At 50.6% G+C, this 25,840-nt stretch overlaps 1 protein-coding gene across 1 annotated transcript in view; it reads right to left on the bottom strand.

The window, feature by feature from the left end:
* PLXNA2 (plexin A2) overlaps positions 1–24,908 on the bottom strand; it is a 109,417-nt gene extending 84,509 nt beyond the window's left edge. Inside the window, exon 1 of the mRNA XM_008701248.2 lies at positions 24,785–24,908. Coding sequence (XP_008699470.2) covers positions 24,785–24,877 — 93 coding nt within the window. The 5' untranslated portion in view covers positions 24,878–24,908. The remainder of the gene's footprint in view (positions 1–24,784) is intronic.
* Between the last annotated feature and the right edge of the window lie 932 nt (positions 24,909–25,840).

Below are 25,840 nucleotides of genomic sequence, written 5' to 3'. Positions count from 1 at the left end.
TGGTGGATAATAGTACATGTTAAATCTCTGCCTAAAGAAAAAAGAGTCTCCTATGTTTATATTAAATTTTAAAAATTTCCTTTCTGTGTTCATTCATGCCATCCGGGCAAGGTGGTGATGTGTGAGGCAGGCAGGCTCCCATGCTTTGCTGGATCCTGAGCCGCTGTGCTGCTCTGGGCATCTGCATAGACCAGTTGGATAAAGACTGTTTGACGGAGGCAACAATGACTCCAGGGCCACAGTGCCCCGTGCCCACGGGTGAGTCAGGAGGGGCTGGCTGACCTGGTCTTGGGAATCTGCATTCATGAGTGGACCTGCGTACGGTTGTCTATAATTTGATTTTTATAATTGGTGCTTCTATTTGTTCATGGGCTTATGGATTCATTCACTTATTCGTTAGTCCACCCAGGTACGAAGCCTTCGTTCGCTCATCTCTTCATCTGTCCAGCAGACCAGCTATCAAGTCTCACACGGTGGAATGACAAATACAAGTCAGTGTGGTCCTGTGCTGCCCTCAAGAAGCGTGCCCGCTGGTGGGTAAGCCAGGAAGTCCAAGTGTCACTGGAGAGGCTCCTAGCTCCGAGTGATCATCTCTAGGGGCCAGGAAAGCGTCACCGTCCGCAGCAGGCCTGGAAGCTTGCTGATATTTCGAGAGGCAGGAATGGAGGAAGGACAGTCCACGAGGACGGAAGGGCATGAGCAGAGACCAAACATGAGGAGGTGCAGAGAGGCAGCCAGAAGGAAAAGGAGAAGTTCTGCATCTCTTCTTTCACACGTGTTCCCCACCTGCCCCTGTCAGAGCATCCCTGCTGCCCCCTGCCCCCCCCCCCCAGCTGCAGGCCCACCTCCTCGGAGCAGAATGGTGGCTGTCGGCCCCATGGATCTCCATGCTGTTCTCTGGACACCAGATGTGTCCTGCATACCGTTATTTCTCTTTTTCTTCCAGAAAGGTCGAGGGCATGGGTCCTAGAGTCAGACCGTCCAGGTCCGAATCCCCGCCCCCTCGCCGATTAGCTGTGTGACCTCAGGCAGCTTCCTCAGCTAAGCCTCAGTTGTTGATTCGTGAAATGGGGGTAATAACAGCCCATATTTATATAAGACTCACTATCTGCAGATGAGGAAGAAACGGAGGCACAGAGCATCTTCGTGAATTCAGCCAGGAAGTTGTAGAGCTGGGATTTGAGCCTCGTCAGGCCAGCTGCAGAGCTTGTGCTGCAAACTTCTACACTAAATTGTCTCTTCGGCATGCAGGGTGGTACAGGTTAGGAAGCCATTAGGCTGGTGTCTAGCATATAGACGTCAGTTATTATGTGCAGGTACATACTAACCACATGCTACGTGTGCTGCATAGGCAGGAAGTTCAAAGGATGAACAGACATGGCTCTAATCTTTAGGTACTCAGAGTGTTGACCGGAAAACAGATAAGCCCCCCCCAATTATAATGAAATATTAGTGCAGAATGATTGAGATGTAGTACAGCTACAAGAGTAAATGGAAAATCATGGAAGGCTTCCAGGAGGCAGTGTTTTATAATGATGCCCTCAGCTAAAAAAAAAAACTAAATAATACAAAAAAATTTTTCAAAAACAAGAAAAACTGCTTCTTGGATGAAGTTTATAGTCCAAATGCCCCCCACCCCGTATTTGAACCTTTTAACTTCTGCTCCCCACCAGGCTGACATTTGCACTCTAGACTCCCTCTGTCAGTGTCAACCCCCCAGTCCTGGCATGGTGGCCTCTTGTGTTCTGCACTGTCCTGCCTCCTTAACTTTGCTCACACATTCCTGNNCTCATCAGAATGCCCTTCCTTCTCCTGCTCATGTGCAAATCCCTGAGCTTCCCCTCTTCCAGGCAGCCTTCCTTGATCAGCCTCTATAATGTCTCTGAATTTAGAATCTGACCACCTGCCCAGCTGGCAGGACTCTAATGCACTTTGTAAAAAATAGTCTTCTTAGGACTCTATCATTTTAGGTTACTCATAGGGCTCTGCTTTTTACTTCTTCATGTGAGATATCCCTGTATGCTCCGACTTCACTTTCTTACACAAAATAGGTCTATAAATACCTGCTGAGAAGCTAATCACACTTGCCCAGTGATCCAGGTTTTATTTTAAGCTTCTTAAGTAAATGTACTAAGAACTATGTGAAGGTTCTCTAGGTGTGGCTGACGCCCCTGGCCTTCTGCTGGGATCCATTAGGTGATGTAAAGGTTTTTGTTTGTTTTTTTTTTCTTTTTCTTTTTAAATAGACCTACTGTTAATGACCTAGCAGAGGTGCATGGTGTCATGGAAAGGACATGACTGTTTCAGCTAGGAGAACTTGGCTCAGCATCACCCTGTACTCAGCTGTGCTGGGTGAACCACTTAACCTTTCTGAGCCTCAGTTTCCAGTTTTGTAAATATTATCAAATATCAAAATTAAAGCACCCAGCAAAGCACCAAGTTACAATGAATGCAGCGTGCTCACTAAGATGGGAGACGATCACAGAACTTTCCAGAGTAGACTCTCAAGATTCACCTGCCCTTCATCTTGGGTCCTGGTCCCGGATCAAAGAAATACAGGGGTCAAGGAACAAAAAGGAGGAATTTTGTGAGATGTTTGGAGGAAGTCCTTGGAATGCTGTAACCTAGCCAGCCACCCTTGAATAAGACCACTTGAAAAGCTTGAGATGCATGCCCTGGACTGTAGGGGACACAGTGGACAGGAAAATCCAGAAGGCAGGAAATCCAGAGACCTAGCTGGTGAGCTCTGAGGAGGAAGACTGAAGGCAGGACCTTGGGCAGTCCCTGAGCACCCCCACCCCAGTGACGGTGGCAGGCCGAGGATCCAGAAGTGGACACCCAGGAAGGGGAGCTGACCTGGGAGCATTTTATGACCTCTCCCAGACAAACCCTTGGAGATCGGTTCTATGTGGGTGGAAGAGCTGGAAAATCAGGGCTGAGAGCAGAGCGCTGCCTGATGGGAGCTACAGCCAGGGAAAGTCAGCAGAGGGTGTCCAAAGGCACATGGAGGCCCCAGCCCCGAAAGAGTCAGCAGTGTTAGTCAGCTCAGAGAGCGAGAGGCTATCTTGTGATGACTCCAGGTCAAGTGCGAAAGGGTCTCTATGACCCTTTCTCTCTGCTTCTTCGAAGGGTTCAATAGCAATACTTGGGTGGGGGAAGATAAGTGAGAAAAAGAGCAGAAACACTCCTCGTGGCTCCAAGTGGGGAGCGTGCAGGAGGCCAGGCTGCAGGACGGCAGAGATCTGAGCTTCGGTCAAGGCCAGAATTTTACTTCTGGTCTGGAACTGGACATTATAACTCCAAATGGAAACTGCGTTTGAGACTTGAAGGCCTTGGTATTACTATCCAAGAGTGAGCTGATGAGCTATGCCAGTGCTGGAGACAGAGGCAAAGGGACCGCGGGAGACAAAATAGAGCAGCGTTTTGGTGCTACCTGCCAATGTATGGGCGGGCATGAGAATGCTAAGGACTGCCGTTCCCAGCTGCATGTTTTCATGACGGTCACACAAGGTGAGAGCCACGACCCTGCATGGCTCAGGGTCAGGCTGATTGCACACATCCAGGGCAATTACTGGTGTTACTTCTGGGGACAAATTGGTAACTTACTGATAACATAATTTTAAATAAAAAGAAAACTCTGGGTGTCGACTCTAGGATAGTTCCACTCACTGTTCTCTCTGAAACTCTGGTGTCCTTCCAGGGAGTGGACAGGGGGTGCAGCCGTCTCTTTTTCAATTCAAGGGGTTCACGGGTCAAAAGAATTTGAGAACTGCCCCCATGGAGAGGCCTCAGGAGATGCGAGCATAATCATTAAATGTGACATCCCATGCTGGTCTAATGATGACAAGGGTGTTGTGAGGAGCTGGCTCCTGGTGAGAAGCCCTCTGGGTGCCCCTGCCTCCCGGACCGCAGCGCCCGCCCTGCCTGAGCGATCCATGGGGATTACAGCTCTGCAGTTCCCCCCTGCCCAGAGGGTGGTGGCGGGGAATGTTGGAATCTTCACTTTCCTCACTGCTTTCTATTCCTGGTCCCCTTCAATGGCTGTGTCAGATGGAACCAATGTCATGCAGCCGCTGGGGATAGAAAGGGGTGGAGGGGAACTTGGGGAAGTGGAAGAGAAACAAAAGATTCTTTTCCTTTTTTTTAACAGGTGCTTAGGAAATTAATTAGAGCAAATAATCACCAAGTTGTCTGAGTCTCTATTTTATTTGGTGCATGCCGGGTTTGCTGGGAAAAAAAGGGGAATTTTAAATAATTTTGGAGTTATAACTGATGTAATTAGGTGCTCAGTGAACACTTAGCATCGAGCTGTGCTTATTAAAATTACTGTTTTAATCAGAACATTGCTGGAGAATCATTAATAATACAATGGCTTGATTCCCTGGAACTCTAATTAGACCTGGACTTTTAACCACCTGAGCGTAATCTGGCTCCGTCTGGATGCGCACCATGGGTGATGCATTATCATTTCAGGGCATGCGGGGATGGGGCATCAATAGTGCTATGTAGTGACTGCCTGAATGCTTTATTTTGGAGTGTGAGAGTGTGTTGAGGAGGCTCGGGGGGCACCGATGCTGAACGGTGGTGATGGAAGTGAAGGGGGTCAGCCAAGGGCTCGGGGTTGGAGGTCTCGGGAAGGAAAGGCAAGAGATACCTCTCCGGCTGCTGGGCATGCCTTATCCATCGTTCTGCAGGGGAAACAATCAAGCCATAATGTCACAGACCCAGCTGAGGGCCCTTTCCTGGGATGCTCTCCCTTCACAGGGGCCTGCAGGTCATCAAACCAAACACAGGTCCAGACGGGTGCGGCTTTGGTCCCCTGCCAAGCCACTGTCATCAGAAATCTAATCACTCACTCACCGAGTGATCACTAAAGGTTAATTTGGTGAAGGGCTGGGACCACTTCTTAAGTTCCCTGTCCAGCACTTTGGGTCACCCTAAAGAGAGACCAGAGATGGGCTGAGCTTTTCCAGCACTTTCCTTACAGACATTTCAGGGTTAACTTAGTCCACAGCCTGGAGGGAGGCTGAGTGAATGTGTTCTTGTCCCCTGAGACGCTAGGCTGAGCTGGTGTTTGGGGAGTGGGGTCAATGCCCTGGTTCTGAGCACAGGGCTTTGGTTTGTATCAACACTGATTTGGCCCCCACTAGGGGTGGAGGGCTCAGATAGATGTCACGGGGGTGCCCGAGAGCAAAGGAAATGGAAACACCCTCTGCCCTCCTAGAGCTTGCTAACTAGTTGGAAGGACATAACAAAGATGTGAAAACAAGATTTAGGATACTTAAAAGGCAGACACTGAGAAGGGAAAATTAAGCTGGAGCGGGGCAAGGGCAAGCTGAGTTAAGTGGTGATCAGAACACGATGGGATTAATCAGAGAGGGGGTAAAGGCCTTCCGGAAGAGGACGTGAGGCCAAGAAGGGGAGGCAGCCCTCTCCGTGCCCTCATTAAACATTCTTCTGGCTGCTACTGGAGGCCTTGAGACAACAGGATTGAACTCTTCCCGAACCTCCCTCTCTGGAACACCTCTAGCCAGAACAGCACATGTGTGCAATTGGAAAAAGGCAGCCCCTCTAGGTGCTTGGTTGGTGAGATGAGTGAGGACTCCGTTTCAGCCCCCACTTGCCCCTCAGCCAGATGGCTTTGTGCAGTACACAACCTGAACCATCATATCTGGCGGCCCTGATGCCCAAAGTTTCTACAGGAATAGAGAGTCGAAATGTGTGGTGTGGGTCTACTGGAGTTCAAGCCTAGCAGGGCCAAAGATAGACTATTTTTAAGGGCTAAACATCGTACCTCTTATAAGCCCTGTGGGGGGTCAGTGGGGGGGCACAAAGGAAGCTGGAGTCCAGTGTGGGCTGAGGAGCAGGGAAGTCTCCATGGAAAGGGTGGGACTTGAGGAAGGCAGGGTGAAAAGTCCTGGGAAGGAAAACATCACAAGCCAAAGCAGAGAGAATGAGCTTCGGGGTGTGTTCTGGGGATAGCGAAAGACACAAGAAGGGCATCCCCATTCAGATTTCTTTTCTTACTAGTTCCACCGGGAGTAGACATTTTAAATAAGAATCAAAAAAGTAAAACAACTCTAGGCCTCCCTCAAGGAAGCATAGGCCAATGGAAGAAGTTTCCTATAAACCAAAAGCGCTGGGCGGGAGAGCTCCCCTTCCATTGTGGGGGAGCTCTAAAGAGAGGCTCGAGACCCGGATGAGTGACAGGAGTCCCCTCCGACTTGCAAGACTGTCTCATGGGCAGGCCCCTTATCCCGTCTAGGATTCCCTGCAACCCCTCACCTTGGAGGGATTTAAACACACTGAAAGGGAGGGGGCAGGCAGTCCCTGTGCTTGGGAACAAATGGCCGGGCCTCAACTCAAGAATTCTCGTGCTTCCGAGAAAAGAATACTACACCACACACACACACACACACACACACACATCATCATCATCATCATCATCAGCTCTCCACAAACTCGTGTTCTTATGCAAACACACTCGGGAACACAAACACACGCTCACACCATGCACTCACCTTCCACAGCGACAGCCTGACGCCGCACGCACACTTCACACACGCTCACGCCGACATTCCATACACACATTGCTGTCACACACACTCAGAACACACAGACGTGCCTACCACACTCACTGCCCCCCTCCCGCCCCCGCCTGCACACCACTGTGGGCAGGAAGAGCCATCAGGAGCTGTCTCCTTCGGGTTTGTCGTGAAGAAGGATTAGGGCTGCCCAAGATTAAACAGAGAGTTAAAAATGACAAACAGACTTCTAAACAGGATGAGAGTCTTAATGAAAACCATAATGAATGGAAGAGCCGCACAGATATCATCCATTAATGGCCATAAATATCAGACCAACAGATGAGATCTTAGATACTGCAGTTCTGAACCCCATCAAATTACTTCTATTGTAATTCATCAATAAATAACCAAGCCCGACCTCATATTTGAGGTCTTATCATGCTTCAAAGAATAGACTCTGAGGCCAGGCAGACCTGGGCTTGAATTCTGGTTTCGCTCCTGACAAGCTTGGGCATGTTACTCGGCTTGTTTGATCACAGTTTCTTCATCTATAAAATGCAGATAATTATCCCCCTAATAGGGATGTTGTGGAGATTAAATTAAGTCCTGGACAGCTCTAATAATAACTTATAATAGTATTAATAATTTATTATTACAGTTATGATTAATTTTCACTGTTATCTCTTGTTCCCTCCCCTTTTCAGCCTCCTGGGGTCAAGGAGAGCCAATTGGTTGGTGCGATCAGTAGACAGAAGGATAAAGGAGAAGGGAGATAGAAGGAGTAAGAAGAACAGGAAACCGAGGCAGGAGCAGAGCAGGGAGAAGACTGGGAAGGGACAAGAAAATGAGAAGAAGGCTGGCAGGGCTCTTGGATGCGATACCCTGGCATCGCCTGTGGTGGGCTGCCCATGCCCGCCTGGGTGGTGGTTACCCGGGGAAGGCGTAGCCACACAATTATGGTCCTGCCTTCCTACTATTTTTTAAAAAATAACAGCTTTATCACGATATAAGTTATAAAATTATGTCATAATTTCATAAAATTCACCCACTTGAAGTGTACCCTTCAATGGTTTTTAGTAGATTCACAGAATCGTACAACCATCACCACCATCAATTTCAGAACAATGTCATCACCCCCAAAAAGAAACCCTGTGCCCATCAGCAGTCACTCCCCCGGCCCCCCTCTCTTCCAGCCCCAGACAACTGCTTCTGCTCCAGCTCCAGGCAACCACCAACCTTCTGTCTCTAGGGATTTGCCTATTTTGGACGTTTCGTATCAAGAGAAGCATACGAAATGTGGTCTTTTGTGGCTGACTTCTCTCACTCAGCGTCGTGTTTGCAAGGGTCATCCATGTAGCATAAATCAGGGACTTCTTAAATTTCTTAACTCAAAGCCAAAAAGGTGAAGGAAGAGAGCTTCGTACACCCACACCCAAGCAAGTGTCATAGCGGCGACTGTCCACTAGCTCACCCTGAGAAAGCTCACTGAGTCAAGGTCAATCCCGGAGTTCTAGACTCAGAGGCTGGCCGGAAGGAGTCTTCATTCATTTTCACCATTGGGGAAACCAAAGTGCAGGGAAAGGATACGTGTTTCGAGCGTGTGTGTTTTGTGCCCTCCACATGCTTCTCACGAACAAAGGAAAACAAAATAAGATCCAAATAGAAGAGTCTCTTGTCTATGGTTTTATGATTTAGATTTAATGTTAAGAGGCAAATGAGAGTCTCTTGGTATTCTGCCCATATGTCTCTCTCTTATCTCTTAGAAGTGACAATTCCCAACTCTATTTTTACAATGTAAAAGGATGGCTCTCCTCTAATGGTTATCTGTCATTGTTTATGTTCAAAGTAATTTTATATGTTAAGACTGTAGCCTTAGGACACAGGAAAGGGACACCCCTGGGCCACAGGCAGACCCTGAGGTGGGAGGGGCTTGTAATCTGGTTTGAGAAGGACGAAACTGCTCATTGGACTCAGGAAACGTCAATCACCTTTGTTCTGTCACTGAAGCGCGATGTGTCCCTTAGGGTGGCTACACCGAGAGTTTCGGGAATGACAGGGCAGTATCTATTCAGTCAGTTGACCTTAGAGACAGAGAATACTTCCAGACTAAACCGTGTGTGTGGCTTCACGTCCCATACTGGCGCCTACCACCATTACCCCATGGCCACTAGATGTTAGTCTCGCACCTAGACTTCATGCAAAATGGAACCCGACCTACCACGGACTGATAACTTATGCTTCCAGGAAGCCCAGTGAAAGAGGGTGATGTGAGGCCATCTTTCTTCCCTATAAATCCCAGTACTGATGTAGCTTGAATCACAGAGAGAGGAGATTGTCCACAGGCCAGGCCAAGACAGTGCGTCAAGCTACAGTGTCCTTAGATGCCACGCATGGTGGCCGTGCTAGCAGCCACAGCTGGAGAAGCGGGGAGGGACTCCGCTGATGAGAAATGCCCTTGAAGTTCAGGTATGATTAGGGGTCACTTCCTATCGGGGCTATTCAGTCATCAGTATCTCCAGTGATCTCAGTGGGTACTGTGAGACTCACAGACCTCAGTTCAGAGCTAAATTCATTTGAAAATGGAACAATAACGATACCAAATGGCCTGTTGTGTAGGGCCCTATTTCACCAAATAAAACGACACAATGTTGCCACTCTAAAAAGGTCAAGCATTGTTTATTAACAATGCCCAAAGAATCTCATTAAATCCGGGAGCGTGAGGACAGAACAAACTAATATCATACATGTGAAGTGATTTGCATACCAAGGAGGACCGCCTGGGACAGGACTGGCGGTTTAAGTCTCCTGGTGACTACTGTTCAGAAGTCCCCCTGCTCCTCGGAGCGGGTGGCGGGGCCGTGTGCTGCTGTCCAGCGCTCAGCATCACTCTTCGTTCAGCCTAGCACAGAGGAGGCACTGGGCAAATTTTCCCAGCCCCAGGGTTCCTTCCTCTGTTGCAAATTACTTCTCAGTGCACGGCAAACAAACAGGGGATCCCAGGTGAGGGCAATGGGATTCTGGAAAATGTGAGGTGGCTAGAATTTTCTCCATTCCTCTGGGCACGCTCCAATTTGCACTCTGAGCATAAATTCGCATGTTGCATTCCAGAGGCCCTAACTCTAAAAATATTAGATAAAATAAAATTAATTCTTGTCATCCTCTGTGATCATATTCAAACCCAATATTCTCAGGTTGGCCCACAGAACGGGTTTGCCTGCCTGCTCTCCTCCGTGCTTTCCTATTAAAATCATTTTTCTCAAACACTGATAGAGTGTACGGTCGGTACCAGGAGGGGCCAGGGTACCTCGGACGGGCAGCCGGTCTCTTAGAAGCTTAGAGCCTAATGCGGGAGACGCCAGGTATTTACTGTCATTTCTACCACGAAGTTAAAGAAGCTCAGAGAGCTGAATTCATTCTGACTGGAGGGAACTGGGACGGTTCTGAGTTCTGCAGGGGGCGTGGGAGCAAGGACACAGGGAGGTGGCCGCAAGTGGACGCCTTAGCTTTCTACAAGTTCAAAATACCTGCATGGTTCGTGAGCCTCGAGTCTGTGTTCCCTTCATCTAGGGAGGCTGTTAATGAGAGAGACAGCTCCTTGAGATGAGATGGCTGAAGGCTGAGCCCAGCAGGCTTCAGAGGCTTGGGAAAGGCCCATGGCTATGGACAACCGCAGGATGGGCAGTGAGTGCGGCCAGGCCGAGGCAGAGAGCGGGATGCCAGCTTAGCCCGGCTTCCTGCAGAAATCTGCCAGGCCTCGGGAAGCAATCTTGAATCGAGTGATGGCTTGGTTTTTTCCTGGCTCCTCTAGGAGCTTAGGCTTTTCCTGTGGTTCTGGAGATAGGATCAATCATGGACCATGTGGCCTGCCTTTCTTGGAGAAGTCAGACGCCCTGCGAGCCAGGCTCTAGTGGTTAGTGAGCTAACGGCTGCCCAATACTGCCAGGGTGCAACCAGGATGACGCAAGGTCTTTTTAAAAAGCTGCTGTTGCGCCATGTCCTGTGCTCCGTGTTCTGACGTCACCAGTTTAATCCCTGCGACAACCCGATAAAGGAGAGTCTATCATTACTGACAATTTATCTGAGAGGAAACTGAGGGCAAAGGTCAATTTAGTAAGAGGCGAGGACCGGATTCCAGAGGTGCCAAAGAGAGCCTGCCTTTCCCCTCTGCCACTGGGCCTCCCACCGGCAAGCAGGTAACACAGAGTGTGTTCAGAGGGCCTGGAATCCCCTTGCCTGCCCTGCCTTCCCAGGGAGCCGCAAGCTCTGCTCTGACTTTCCCCTCTGCTACCCCCCTCCCCTCCCTACGTCCAGAACACGTTGGAAGGAAGCTCATGAGAAGGGTTGCAGGCACACTGTGTCCTGGGCCCAGGGACAGGTGACCTTTCCAATTCAGCACCTTTATAAATCTTACCTAATGAAGTTAAGGGGGAAAAAAGAATTAATGAATAAATGAAGGTTAAATCACTCCCTGCAGAAAATTGATGCTGACAGCGAGGGCCAAGAAGAGAGCTTGGAAAGCAGGGAGCTGACTTGCACAAGAGGCTTTTAAAATTCCTTTCTCCGAACTTTGAGGGAGCCGTGTGGCCGGCCAGGTCCGAGATGGGCCAGCAAGGCTCTGGGACGTCCAAGGCAGATGGCCTGAAGGCAGTGGAAAAAGAAAGCCATACTCTACCTTGGGTAATTTTTTTTACAAGCCAATTTGGGTGTTTCTGATATATAGACATGTGTGTGTGTGCATTGCACACAGACACACACACACGTGCGTGTGCACACGCACACCGTATACGTACTTAACTCCTGCAGCTAAGCAAAGCATGGGCACTTTGGGTCTGCCTGGCTCATTCCTGGCCTCTTGGGGCCTCTGTGGAAGGTCTTCTTGTCAGTACCCACTCGTTAGTCACTTCGGTCTCCTAGTCACTACCCTCAACTGCCACCCCATATCCCCGGGGCTGCACACCTCAGCCCACTTAGCTCAGAGGGGCCACAGGGGAAGGAAGAGAAAGAAAAGCAGAAGGGACTGCTGGCTAGTGCAGGTGCAAGGTGGGGGCGGGGTTTCGGGGAAGGGGATGGAAGAGGAGATGCGCCTAAAAGCTCACAGGGCAAAGCCTGGGTGGGGGCCTGGGAGAAATCGCCGCTCTTCCAGGCAACGCTGCGACTCACTGAGTCAGTCGCTCAGGGGCGGGTCACTGGCTGGCCTAAATGACCTCCGTGTGTCTCCTTGGTGAAATGGGAACGAAGAGGGGGCCTACAGAAGAGATCAATGGCAGGAATCTTCCCTGGTGCCCGCACCAAGCAGACTCTGCTTCTCCCTCTTGTCTGTGCCCACGGATTTTTAAGAATCTGATCATGAAGACAGGGAGGCTCCGAGGGACCGGAGAGCGTGCCTACCCCACGGTGGGATGGGGGGCACGGGAGGCGAGAAGCCGGCTCTCGGCCGGGGGAGGGGTGGGAATGTGGAGGGTGGGCTGGAGGAGGGGGGAGGCAGAGAGACCTGAGCTGACTAGATCAACCAGTAAATAAAAGGTCACAGTGATTTTTCCAGGCACCCAGGGAGATGCAGGCAGAGAGCTGTGCTGACGGCAGGAGCTGACAATTGGCAAATGAGCCTCTGCTGTTATCTGTTTCCCTTCCTTATTCTCCTCTCGTAAGACAGAGGCTAGAAATAGATGCAACTGGCAGATGACTTAAGGATGAAAAATGAGCAACATGTTAGTTACGGGGGGCTCAGTGGCAGTGAACCAGGGAGCGTGAGTGAACCCGAGAGAAGGAAGAGGGCGGAGCTGGAGCAGTTTCCAGCGTGGGGCCCCTGCTCTGTCCCAGCCACTTTGCAGGGATCTGTCACTTCAGCTCAGCAACCCTCGAAGGCAGGTATGACTGTTTTCCCACTTTACAGAAGAGAAAACTGAGGCTTAGAGAGGATAAGCCAGGCCCTGACGAAAAATGGTAGAGCCAAGGTTTGAACACAGGCCAATCTGCCCCCAACGATGAGCTCTTTACACTATCCTACAGTGTTTCCTTTCCACGCGCTTTCTCTTGTCTCATCTCCCGTCTTCGCCTTCCTCTCTTCCTTAACCTTCAGCATGGGGAGACAGAAGGGGCCCAGAGAAGCAAGCTCTCTGCTACCAGGGAATTTTGCTGGAAGGACTGAATGAATGCAAGAAGCGGGTCCAATCTCTCTCGTCCTCTCCCCCTGAACCTGAGAGGAGCAGAGTTTTCCTCTGCATACAGAGAAGGGGCTGTGCTGAGCAGCAGTGTGGACTGGCCCGATCACAGAGGGCTTGGGGGGTGGGCTGTGACCCGCCCTGGCATCCTTTCTCCTGGCCCCTGGGGAGGGGGGAGCTGCTGTCAGGGAAGGGGAAACACTGGGAGCTTGCTGCATGATCGTTTTCTCCCAAGTTCTGTGGTGCAGTAGCAGGGGCTGAGGGAGCCTGAAGCACCTTCTCTTGGGTGGAGATAAGGACAGGTGGGTTGCATCCACCCGAAGTCCTCTCGCCCCCTGTGAGCTGTGGCTAGTCGTCAAGGACTGATATCTCCTAACTCTTGCCTTCAGCTCCAACAATATCAAATTTGGGGGGCTATTCCCTGAATATGCTGAACTCTTTCAAGCCTCTGTGCTTTCCTTCACTTGAGAAATACTCCTTTGCCTTTTGCTCCACTTGGTGAGCTCCCCCCCTTTCATAGTCACCTAGAGGAACACCTCCTCCAGGAAGCCTTCCTTGACTCACAGACTACTGGGTAGCACCCTCTCCTGCATTCCCAGCGCTCTGCACACTGTATCACAACACTCTATCCCTGGCATAGGTGTGATTTTGTCAGGACAAGCTCTATGCTCACAATAGGTCCTCAAAGGTTGTTTGATAAATTGCTTGGAGGCGGAGTGGTTAACTAAGACATTGTTCTCAGCTCTGTTCATTTTTCTCTTTCCAATCTTCCTCCTGCCCGACTCTCATCTCTGCCCACCTCCCTCTTCTCATTAAACATTACTTGAGGGACAGAGGCTGAACCCAGACTGTTTGCTAAGCCACCAACAGCTGACGACACAGCCAGTTCTCCCTCCACCTGGTGCAAATTTCAAACCCCAACCTGTTTGCAGAAGTGGGGAGTGGGAATAACCAGGAGGGGGAGTGAGGAAGGTTGCTCTGTGCAGAGTGGCAAAGGCTCCGGGAATTTCACTGTGGGGCACACAAACCATGAACTGGGGACTGTGGCTGACGTGGAGTCCCTGAGCTGGGCACGCTACAGAAAGGTCGAAGGGCCAGCTTGGAAAATGCAGGGAAGCGGGGCTCCGAAAACCGAGTAAGCCCATGGAGAAGGAGCACAGACCTGCTTTCCCCACAGTAAGCACAGCCCTGACCTGTGGTCTGAAAGCGTGTGAATACCCTTTCACCCCCCAGAACACACAGGAATGCTTGCTCTCATCTGATGCATTCCCCCACGTACGCTGTTCTCATAAGCACACACACTCGCAGACCCAGGTCAGCCTCTATCCCGTACAGGCTCGTGGCCAGAAAAGAGGCGCTAAATGTCATGGCCCCAGGGAACATTCAAATGCATCTCCTTCAGAGGGAAACTGAGGCTGTAGTTGGCTTGTAGTCATACAGCTGGGGGAGACTCCAAGGATTAACTAGAGGCAGAATCCTAACTTACTACTCCCCTGGCACTCTCCTGTCACCCCCTGCCATCCCTCCCCCATCCTCCCCACACACCTCCCTGGCAGCTCACAGTTGGGTTCGAAACGTTGTCCCGAGGCCAGTCGTCTGACGGGCAGCATGTGTGAGGGGCTGGCCAGAACTCACGGGCACTGAGGAAAAGCCGCCTCCCTGGGTTTCAGGAAGCCAGCGCAGCTGGTCACGTCTGGCGGAGGGGCGCAGAGGCTGTTGTGTGGAGAAAGCGACCTGCGGTCCGCTTCCCATCTCACAGGAATCCCGTGGTCATGGAGCCTCTCCGCACACCAGGCCCAAGCCACGAGCCACGTGCACCAGCAGTCAGCGGGCTTGGGGCCCAGCTCCTCCCCCGTCCCGCACGGACACCCGGGACCCCGAGCCTCCACAAGTGGGCCTCCCAGCCAGCACCCACCTCCCGCCCTCTCGGGGGGGAGCGTGCAGTATGGGCTGTGCACCTCGGAACGTCAACCCGTGCTCCTCGGAAGGGTTCGCTGCCGTCCCCTCTCCTCCCTCCCCCTTCGCTGCCGCCTGGTGCATCTCTCGGCACCTCCGAAGCTATATCTTCACATCACAGCAACTGTCCTACTCATCAGTGGATGGAAATAACTTTTCACGACGGCTCCTCTGATGTTGCCATCTTTTGTGTTGATCAAAACAACAAAACGAATCAGACTCTCGGCGTTTGATTGAAGCCTAATTGGAAATCCAAAGTGGCACTAAATGTTATGGTCTAAATAAAACACATTCAATTACAGAAACCCAACACGGGAAGCATGAGAGAGAGCTCCGGGAAGGAGCTAGAAAGCAGGCTGCAGAGTTCGGGGGTGTCACTGGGGGGCTGGCTGAGTCTCAAGACAGCAAGCACCGAACCCAGGAGCCCAGGAACCCCCGCTTAGGGCAGTGATGGCACGGATACCCGTTTGCCTGGTTCCCGTGCAGCTGCAGGGGAGACGCTGAATCGGGGCCTTATTGTTCTGGACCTGCTCTCCTTGCAAAGATGGCTAGCTATGGGTGGGGGTCCAGAGGGTGCAAGGGAGTCATGGTGTCACTCACTGGGCCTCCCTGGGCAAGCAGGGCAGGGGCTTTGCCCCGACACTTTGCGCATCCCTGCCTCCTAGGAGTGGCGTGAAGGGCCTTGCTCAGGTCCCTTAACCTTGCCGAGCCTTCCCTGTGTGTCAGCAGGGGTGTAATGCCCGCCTTTCAAGCTTGTTGTAAGGAGTCCGGATAATGCTTGCGAAGCCCGTGGCCTACTGCACAGGCCAAACCGCAGCAGTACCCTCCTCGGGCTGGGCACTCTCTGTCCCTCCACTCTGACCACCCGAGCCATCGCCCGGAAGGGTCTGAGTAAGGCCCTGGGCAGTGCTCGCTTTCCTTTGTTGGTTTTGAAAACAAAACAGCGCACTGCTCCTGTCTCCTTGGGGGTGTCAAAGGAGGACTTGTGAGTCCTTGCTGGTCCCCTGAAGCCTTCAAAGCCGCTGCTAAACCTTTTCCTTAATTTGGAACCAGGTGGAGAGGGAGCAGGGAGGAGCCCTGTGCCCACACGTGGCAGCCAGGGGGCGCCGTCTCAAGAAGAGGGAGCTGTGGATTTGGCTTTAGAAGGGTGGGGTGGAGTCCTAGCTCTGCTGTTAGCCGGCTTGGTGGCTCTGGGCAAATGACTTCGCCAGACTTGAATTTCAGTTTTCCTATCTCTAAAAGAGGCGAGGACAATGCTACTTCTCCCATGGGATTGCTGGATTAGCTGATGTCATGTTGGTAAACTAAAATAAGAAAAACACAACCTGAATGTTAGTTAGATTTCAACACATCTTCAAGTAGAGCCGAGAGGCAAGGCGGGGTGGTTAATTTTCTTTTTTAGGTGTGGCTATATGCACAGCATGCTCTGCAGGGCTGAGCCTGGTGATGACGCCTGGGACACAATTATAAAAATAAAATTACGACTACCAACATTTATTAAGCAGGTAATGTGTGCCAGATACTTTTCAGAGTGCTCTTTATGTATTAATTCATTTAATTCAATCCTCAGGCAGATGCCACACTTAGGCCCATCTTACGGATGAGGAAACGGAAGCACAGAGAGGTAAAGCAAGTTGCCCCAGGTCACACAGCAGTAAGTAGTGGAGACAGGACTTGAACTGCAGCAGGCAGGCAGAGTCTAGCGCCCACACTCTTCATGGGGTCAGGAAATTACCCATCATCACCACCATCTGCTTCCTCACATTCTGGTTTGGTAGACCTTCCCTTCTCAAGAGTCATTTCCCCCTCTGGTCTCCTGTCCTCATCTATAAAAGAAAAGGCTTCTCTTCACTCAATAATCTCTGAGGTCTAACCAGCTCTGAACTGCTGTGTCAGAGAGAGAATGAGTCCTCTCATTCTCCCAAGGACAGGCCTCTCCCTGGTTGGTATGACTTACTTCAGTCACTGAGCACACTGGAAGTCTTCACTAAGCACGGCTACTTTATATTGGAAGTCTCTGCTAAGCACGGCTACTTTATATTGTAATTTATCTACAGTCATTCTTCCCCACCAGAATGAGACCCCCCTGAGGGCAGGGATTCTATTTTATTTACTGCTACACAAAAGCACACTTAACAGTGCTGCCGTTGCATTGAAGAGAGCAGAAAGAAATCAAGAAGGTACCTATCTTCAGGCAGCCCTGTTTGTAACATTTTGCTGGAATATTACCTAGAAAGACTGCCCTATCTATATCTGCATATGCAAATGACTTGTCAGTGGACAGCTCTATGCATTATACATGGTAGACACTTAACGGTCTGTTGAGTGAATGAGTCTATGTATGCAAATGATATGCAAATCTTTCCCNNTTTTAATTTGACCCTCGGGAACATCTTCAGTGACTCTCTTGGGTCCAGGTTGTTTTTAATTTTTTTTTAATTGAAAGTCTTTAAAGACAACCAGTTTTCTTTCTTGCCCGTGCCGAGGGAAGCTGTTGTCAAGTTGGGAAAAGAATGCTGGGCTGGACCAGGTTAATTAGGATTAATTCTGCTTCTCCTGGTCATTCAGGGGAAGATATCAGCAACTGACTCCCCTCTCTGGGCATCAGTCTTCTCACCTTTAGAAACAAGGGAGTGGGTTTCCTGCTGGTATTGAGACACTATGATTTCCCATCTCTCAGTCACAGGAACATCATCCTGGGCAAGGCAGAGTGTCAGTGTTCAGCACTACCTGCCTAGAAAGAGAAATCGAATCCCTTGCCAAGGATTAGAGAAAGTCTCCAGCCCCCTGCCCATTTAGAGAAATGAGGTTTTTTGGCATTAGTTCTCCCAGCCTGGGCATTGTGTTCAATCATTTCTTTCCAAACCAAAGGATTTTAAAATAAGAGGCTGGAGTTTTCTCTCTTAAATACAACAAGCCAAGCGTCTGATTAATAGGTGCGACTGCATTTCCTTTCTCTCATGTGAAAATATTTATTAGAAAAATGTTCCAATGAGAATATTAACAGCCAGGGAATCAGCTCTGTGTCAGCCTCTTTGTTCCCTGACATTTGAAATAGGGGGCGGAGGGGGGAGGGGAGAAAGAAGGAAAATCAAAACCCAGGCTTGGGGTGGTCACCTTTCCCTGCGGCCCCCTCCCCCAAGAGGCAGGATTCTGCCCTTCCTTTGGGAAAGGCACTGAAAGGAGCAGCTTAGCTCCTGGGCCACACCGGGGTCCCCTGTCCTTAACCAGAAACACATGTGCATCAAAGGCTTGGATTGAAAGTGACACATTTGAAAACAGAAGTGTAGCCGAAATTCGCTTATCCTCACTTTCCTAATCCGCAAACTCTGTAATTCCTCAGCCCAGGTCTCCCGCCTCCCGACAGCAAGAGGGCTCCCGTGACTGAGACCCAGAGCGCCTTGTAAAAATTCACCTTGGCACGCTCTGCCCGCTCCCTGGGAAGCCTTATCGCCTGGACTAAACAAATGTGCACAATCAAAATAATAGTCTGAAATGTCAAAATAAATGAGCAGTGAACATCTGGAAGTGTGGTTCCCCACATTTTTTCCCTTTCCCTTCCTCAAGCCTTCAGGTGCCTTAAGGGTCTGGCAGCTCAGTGGCTCTGGCCACAGGTAGGAGACTATTACTTCCGAGTCACAATAGGCCTTTTGAAAATGCTTATTTTTGGTGCTAGGTCCAGGTCTGCAGTAGGTAGGCCCTCCCCCAAACCAAGGAAACCCAAATTAGCCCTCCGGTTAGCGGGCGGGACACTCTGGGAACGGCACGCTGGAGGGGTGCGGCCTGTCCTTCCATTCGGCCTCCCCACCCGGCACACACCTTCAACCAAGGCCCCATCAACCGAGGGCCCAGGAAGGGGTCTCTCCTGCCCATGAGCCCTTCAGAGAAGGATGGCTTCACAATCTTCCCAAATGATTTTTCTTTCTATTAACTCCAGGCCAAAGTTTTTCTTGCTCCGACTCTCTTGAATTACTTAAGGCGGGGATAGTTAAAGAGTCAGTTTCCTGTGTGTATCCACGGGATAAGTCACCACTGCCCTGCAGAGCCAAGGTGGGGCACCGTGGGGCCTGCCTTCCCAGTGGGCTGGTGTAACACTGCTGCAGAGAGCTGCCCCGGAGAACCCTGTAAAACCGCGGGCCGCTGTCTGGGCAATTTCCTGGCAGTGCGATCCCGCTCCTGATGGATTCCCCCAAAGGCTTGCAGGAAGCACTTTCCCAGCCCACATTTCACGTGGGCTTCATGGAGGACCTACGCAACCTTTAGCAAATCAACAGTAGGCTCTAAAGCTCCTGGCACTTCTCTGTGAGTTTTGAGAAGTCAAACCAGTTCTGATGACTCCAGACTTGGGCGTTGGGCGCAGCACGACACTGAAGGGGCAGCTAACCTGCCCAGATGCCTGCTGGGCCTCCTTGTTCTCATGTGGGGTCAGGATGGGTGATCCCTAGGATCCTTACCAGCTATGACGCTCTGTGCTTCCATGACCCCGGGGGTCAGGAAACCACGTATTTATCTTCCCTGGGCCTTGTCTCTCCAAGTGTGCTCATGGGCCACTGAATCAGAATCACCCAAGGTGACTGGCTGTGGAGAGGTGAAGAGGCAGGGAGAAGAGACAGCGATGTGGTTTCTAAGGCTGTGTCATAAAAACAGCAGTAATTCTACCTTATTTGTGGGAAGGCTCACTCTCTTGAGTCCTGAGCTGCCATGTTGGCCATGATCTGCCATGTTCAAGAAGTCTGACTCTTGAGGCCACCATGCTGTGAGGAAAGCTCATGCCCCATGGAGAGGCCTTGTCTAAGGCACTCTGGTCAACAGCCCCAGCTGAGCCCAGCCTTCTAGTTCCCAGACAGGAGAAGCTTCCAGATGATTCTGGTTCCTAGAATTCTAAGCACCCCAACTTATTTGTGTTGTAGAGAAGAGACAAGCCCTCTTCAACGTACCACGTTTGTGTCCCTGACTTACACAGTTTGTAAATATAATAAAACGTTTGTTTTATGTCCCAGCATTCTGAAGCAGTTTGTTATGTAGCAATAAGTGACCAGAACAGTGTGCCAGCTACAGACAAACACAAGGTCACTCAGAACTGGGGTCTGAGTGCCCACTACTTGGAGAACGGTAACCCTATCTTTGGAGACCTAGTTTCCTTACCCGTAGAGGCCAGAAATGAAAAGCCCCATGGGTAGCCCTTTCTGGCCACGTGTGTACATGTGCAGCACAGTACCCTGAGGGCTTGGGGCCTAACCAGTGTTCAGGGCGCCCCTTCCTTCTCTCCACAGATGCCTGCAATACTGGCGTCCTGGGCCTCACATCTGGGCCCAGGGCAGCCTCTGCCTATATCAAGGGGAGCGGGGCTGTTTAGTCTGCAGGGCACATTCCTGGATTTTTAAAATAAATAGCAGATTATGAGCGACTTAGCCTGATGCTGTCATTGGGCCAGGCCGCGGGCTTCTGAGCCGTCCCTTAGGAGGGAGAAGCAGGAATGGCAGGTTGGAGGTGTTTGACTTGGGAACTCTGTCCCAGCCATAACTTAAGTGGAGAGGCTTCTAGCCTTCTCTGGGGTCCCAGAGAACTTCTAATAATATGATTGATAACAGCAATGATAATCATCATACCGCACACTGAAGGCACTGTGTGTCAGACACACAGTGTTACCATTACTGGGCCCACTATACAGATGAAGAAACTGAGGTTTAGTGGTGTGAGATCTCAAAGCTGAATGTCTAGCAAGTGGCTATGGGTTAAATGGAGATCAGTCTGATTCTCAGGCTCCAGCTCTTAACCACTACGCTATATTGCCTTCTCAGGCTCTGAAATAGAGAGCAGCATCCCATGCCCCCACCCACCCCAAAACACACACACACATGCATGCGCCCCCATCACCAGCCTTTCTGCTGTTCCCAAGGCCCTTTCCAGCCTGCACGGAGCCATTCTCCACTGTGACTCCCTTTTTCCATTTCACCCTTCGCTGGATCATTTTATGCCTCTATTCCCTCTGCTAATTCAAACTAATTAAAGTATAAAATAGAATAATTGCTTCCATCCCCATACTCTTTCCCATCCACGTTGAGTACAGAGTTATGTTCTTTATCTGGGAGTGGCCAACCTGACAAGTTGGGTGGAAACTGGGGCTATCAAGTTTCTTTTCATCTTCTCGCTCAGTTTTGCACTTGGCTGGTAGCCTGCTTTTCCCTGGACTTGCTGTCTGACTTCCATTAGACACTGAGGATATGGGAGAACTTGTATTCACACCCATAGCATCTGTCGATCTGCTGTTGAGGAAGCCGGGGCGGACTTTCTAGGGAAGAGCCAGGCATCCGATCCGTGGGGCACCTGGGCAATTAGCAGGATTGGGAAATCAGTTCCCAAATGTTCCCCTGGGACTGGCCGGCCCTGGATCTATTAACAGTCCATTAACATCGGCTTGTTAGGCAGTGGCACTAGCGACCCAACACTTCTTACTAGTCCTATTTCTTAATTACGTGTAATTAACCAAGAGAGGGGGAGGGAGGGAGAATGAATGAGCTGTACCGAATCGTTTGAGCTCTGTAGGGAGATGCAAACCTCTCTAGGCAGAATTTAAGGGCCAGAGACTTGTATCTACACTCCCATATGCCAAAGATACGAACGTGCCGTGTTTTGGGCAAGCAGCAGGGGGACAGAGAGACAAGAGGTGGGGATGAGGTGAAGGCTGGGATGACAGCAGGCTGCTCAAAGATTTATTCTAAAGTGAGGGGAAGCCCCATTCTCATGGTGTCTTATATGGCCTCAGGTCCTTCAGGAACCTCCTTAGTCTTAAATCACTGCCTCAAAACAGGAATACACTTATCCATAACCAGCCAGCATTTCCACCCTCTCTGCAGTGTTCACCGTTCAGGGAAGAAGTTCACATGGGCACTCATAGCCTCATACAACTCTTGTTCCAAAAGTTCTTCGCTTGCTCTAACCTCAGGCCTGTCTACTGTAGTTTTGGTGTCGGCTTCTGGAGATGGGGAAGAGTCTCAACCCCAACAGCTTAGACAAGCCTGTTGAATATGCAAGGGAGTCTAGAGTTAGATTTGTTAACTGTATGTCTAAAAGGGAGGAAACTGAATCTCTGAGAACTTAAGTCTAGGCCTCCGAGATGGGCCGGAACTAGAACACCGAGATGGGCCGGGCTCAGCCTGAGGCCTACTGGCTGTGCCTCACGGGCCGCTTCACTTCCTCTTAATCATCACTCATGATCGCCACCCTCCTGAGCCGGAGTCGTAAAGGCCTGAGAGCCAGAAGGGGCCGTATAGAAGCTCAATGACCAAGGGTTTGTGCGGTGTGTGAGGCCATGGGAAAGAAACTCCCCTCTGCTGAGCGGAGTCTCTGCTGAGCCCCACGTTGACCCAGGTGAGGCACAGTGAGGCCAAGTGGATGGTTTAACACCACATGGCTATGAATTGTCGAGACGGGATCCAAATCAGAGCTTCAGACTTCAGAGAAAATCCTATTATCTGAAGCAACTCCTCTATTTCATGACCAGGGCAAAGGTCAGGCTTCCAGATCTAGCAACAGCTGGACTAGAACCCAAGCCATCTGATTCATCTTCACCACCACCCACTAAAGGGTTTCTTGAAAGATGTCCGAGCTGTCTGTGAATACTCTGTACCCAGAGTTGCTCGGCCTCAGACAGATGGGCCCCCTGAGGTGTTCTTGGCCCTCATCCCTGGGCCCAGCCCCAGGTGAAATCACCTATCTACACGATTTACAGCTCTCAGGGTGACAGGTCTCAGAGCTCTGCCACAAATCCCCCTTAGACTGTGCCCACTGATCCCAGCTCCACCTGGCTGGGAGCTCTCTGGCCTAATATCTCACCTGACTGGAGACAGCCCCATGGCATTCACCCCAAATTCTTCCCATATCCGCTCAGTGGGACTGGCTACTACCGAAGCCCTCTGCTGGGTACAGACTGTAACAAGAACGGCACAGCTGTGGCAGAAGATGAGGACAAAGGCCAGGATATTTAGAAATTAACTATGTGGACACTTGGTTGAGCCAGGGCTGATGCTCTCAGAGGTGACACCAGATAGGATCTCAGGAGGTCATCGCAGTCCCTGAAGGCCACTCACTCGTCTCCAGCTCTGGCCCAGGCCCCTCTCTTCCGGCCACATTTTGAATGTAATTTCAGAAAGCAGCCCCATTTGAGAAAGAGATATGCAGCCAAAATCTGAGCCTTGGCATCTTCTCGGTTCCATTAAGGCCTCACTGGTCACTTCTATTTGCTCTCAGTGCTTTTCCACTACACCGAGCTCAGAGGACCCAAGAAAGAGTTTCTACCCAGTTACCTGCCTGGTCCTCAGCCATACAGAACAGGTTCGGAAAATATCACATATATTACGGGTCTGTTGGATCCCCTGGATCATCATTTTATCCACCTGTCTGGACTGCCATCTACCCATCCATTCCTCTGTCTGATTATTATCCCACAGAAGCATCTAGAATGGTATGGTGTTCACCAAATGTTAACATGGTGGGGACTCATTGCTATTTTCTTTTCTGTATGTATTGCTGGAATTTGCATGGTAAGCATCTACTGTTTCTGTTTAAGAAATAACCTATGTCTATAAATAGAGAAGAACAGGAAGAAAAGGCAGAATATTTATAAGCTTCAGGGGAGGTTATAGATAACTGGCTACATGTCTCCCTTCCTTGTTAGATTGTAAGCAACCTGAAGGGAGCGGCCAAGTCCCATTCATTTTGATGTTTTCCCAGCACAATGTTCCCGATAAATATATTCCCAGTAATGGGCTTTGTTAGGGCCCACGGACTGTTTTATCAGAACGAGACATCAGTGTTTATTTCCAAGACTGTCTTACCCACCGTAGGTTAGGCTAAGCCTCCTCCAGCTCCATCAAATTCCCATCTGCACCTGTTTATGCCTCAACTGCAGGGGCCATATGAAAGGAGGTAAAAAGACAGGTGGGTTCAAGGGGATCTGGATATAATTTGCATGCAATCTGCATATGATTTGTGTCATCTGTTCTCAAGAAGTAATTTTTGAGTTAGAGCTGCATCACTGCTTCCCTTAATGCTGTCATGTGCCCATTTGTCTCTTCCTTCCTCTCTTCACTCTTCCCTCATCTCTGGATTCAGAATTCTTACATTCAAAAAAAAAAAGAGGAAAAGAGAACTCTGGGCGAGGTGGTATTCATCAAGGGCACCAGGGATCTTTGCAGAGTATTTTGGGAAGGACAAACACTCAGGAGCTGGGAGGCAGCTCGTGAGTGCTCACTGGTCCTCCAGCCCAGCATCTGTGTCTAGCCTAGGGCAGGGTCTTCAGCCATCAAGACAGATTCTCAGCCCTTCTTCTCCTTCTTGGGCTTTAGCTCACCTGCCATGGTCAGGTCAATGCCAAGACCATGCTCCTGCCGAGCAACAGTAGACCCACTGATGGAACAAATGGAAGGAACCAGCCTTTCTTAAGGTCTTTGCTTTGCTTTGTGCATCTCCATTAACTCGCGAATCCTCCGTTTTCCCTGCTTCTCTTGCCATTACCATGGCTCTCCTGCATTTACCTTCTCTTTGTTCACACATATTCGGAGGAAATACACTCCGGGGGGAATAATGCTCCATCAGAGAAGGTGGGGAACCTGCTCACTGGTTACCCCGCAGAGGGTAGAAGTCTATTCCCCAGGCCAACTTCGGCTTCCCAGAGCTGGCCAGCGTCTACTGGCATCAGTCTATGACGCAGGCCAAGATTTTTATCTCCTTCTGGGGCCCTCTGTTGGGTCTGTCTCTCCCAGGATCAGGCCCAGCCAGGAGGCCTGGATTATTTACACTTCTTTGGCTCCCTTGAGCAGCAGACTCTGTGGGCCCGGGAGCCGTAAATCTAGCTCCTAATCACACCAAGCTGCTCTGTGCAGTCTGGCCTGTTCTTGCAGGGCTGTTCATCACGCACTGAGACAGGGGCTGTGGCCTGGAGAGAAGCCTCCGGGAAGCGGCTGGCCCCAGTTGCTTCTCTCGGGCTCCCTACAACAGCCTCCAAGGACCCTGCCTCTCCCTGGACCCTGAGCCTCAAGCCCAGAGGTCTCTCTTATTAGATGAACGGTTTCCGAACGAAGGTCACAGGTTATCACGTACTCCTGGGCTTTGGAAAGAAGCGATGGATGTCACACTTACCTGTCTCTCAGACATGAGGTACAGGTAGCGCTCGTCGACGGAGAAGGCCATGTCCCGGAGGATGGGGCTCCCGTCTTTGAGCACAGAGACCATCTCATACTGGACCCCTCCATGGGGGGGACCATCGGCTCGAATCTGCAAGAGAAACAAGGCCCCCTCAGCATCTGTACTCAGCAGCCCGCCATGGGATTACCTGCTTCGTCCTAGAGCAGGTCACTTTACCGGAGATGGTTCCCCCCACCCTACCCCCAGTTGCTACTCTGAACCAGACTAGGCTTCAGGGAAGGTAGAGGTGCTTCTCAGTGCCAACAGCCCAGCTTCTGCCAAGAGAGATCCTTTCCCAAGTGGTCTGAGTGTGCCGGCTCTGGGATTTCCGATGGTGGGTTCGTTTGTGCGTGCCTATGTGCCCTTCGGAGCAATTCTGAATATCCCAATGTGGTTGTTGTTGTGTGTGTGGAGGGGGTGTGTGTGAGTGTGTGCTTGTGGGTAGGAGACAACATCTGCTCACGGTGCTTCTCCCGCAGGCAGGCAAGGAAGAATGGTTAAACAATCATATGAACTATCAAAAAGCTGGTCACCAAGAGATTCAAGATTTTAGAATCTCAGGAAGGTCTTTCTGCCCCCAAACATTTCCCCTGCATGCGTGCAAATTCACCCTGGGATTCTGGGGAGCTGGGAATCCTGGCTCAGACGCTCAGAGCCCAGCTCCGGATAGTCAGTCAGAACGAAAGGAGTCAGACACCGTCAAGTTCACTGCTTCTCAGCCCTGGCTGCACGTCAGAATCTCTGGGGGGTTGTAAAAGATACGAATGCCAAGGCTGGATCCATTAATCAGAATCGCTGTGGGTGTGGCCTGGGCATCTTCTTGGGGATTCAAAGCTCCCCCGGTGAATCTGATGAGCGGCCCGAGTCTGGAAGCAGCGATGGAGTCCAGTGGTTTTCAAGGCTGCGCGCTTGGAGAATCACCTCGGGGAGGCTTGGGAAACACATTGCTGAGCCCGCCCCCAGAGTTTCGGATTCAGCGGAAATGAGGCTTGAGAATTCTCACTTCTAACA

The sequence above is a fragment of the Ursus maritimus genome, unplaced genomic scaffold (assembly GCF_017311325.1).
Source record: "Ursus maritimus isolate PB19 unplaced genomic scaffold, ASM1731132v1 scaffold_2, whole genome shotgun sequence".
NCBI classification, from domain to species: domain Eukaryota; kingdom Metazoa; phylum Chordata; class Mammalia; order Carnivora; family Ursidae; genus Ursus; species Ursus maritimus.
This window is presented reverse-complemented; position numbering and strand designations above follow the sequence as displayed.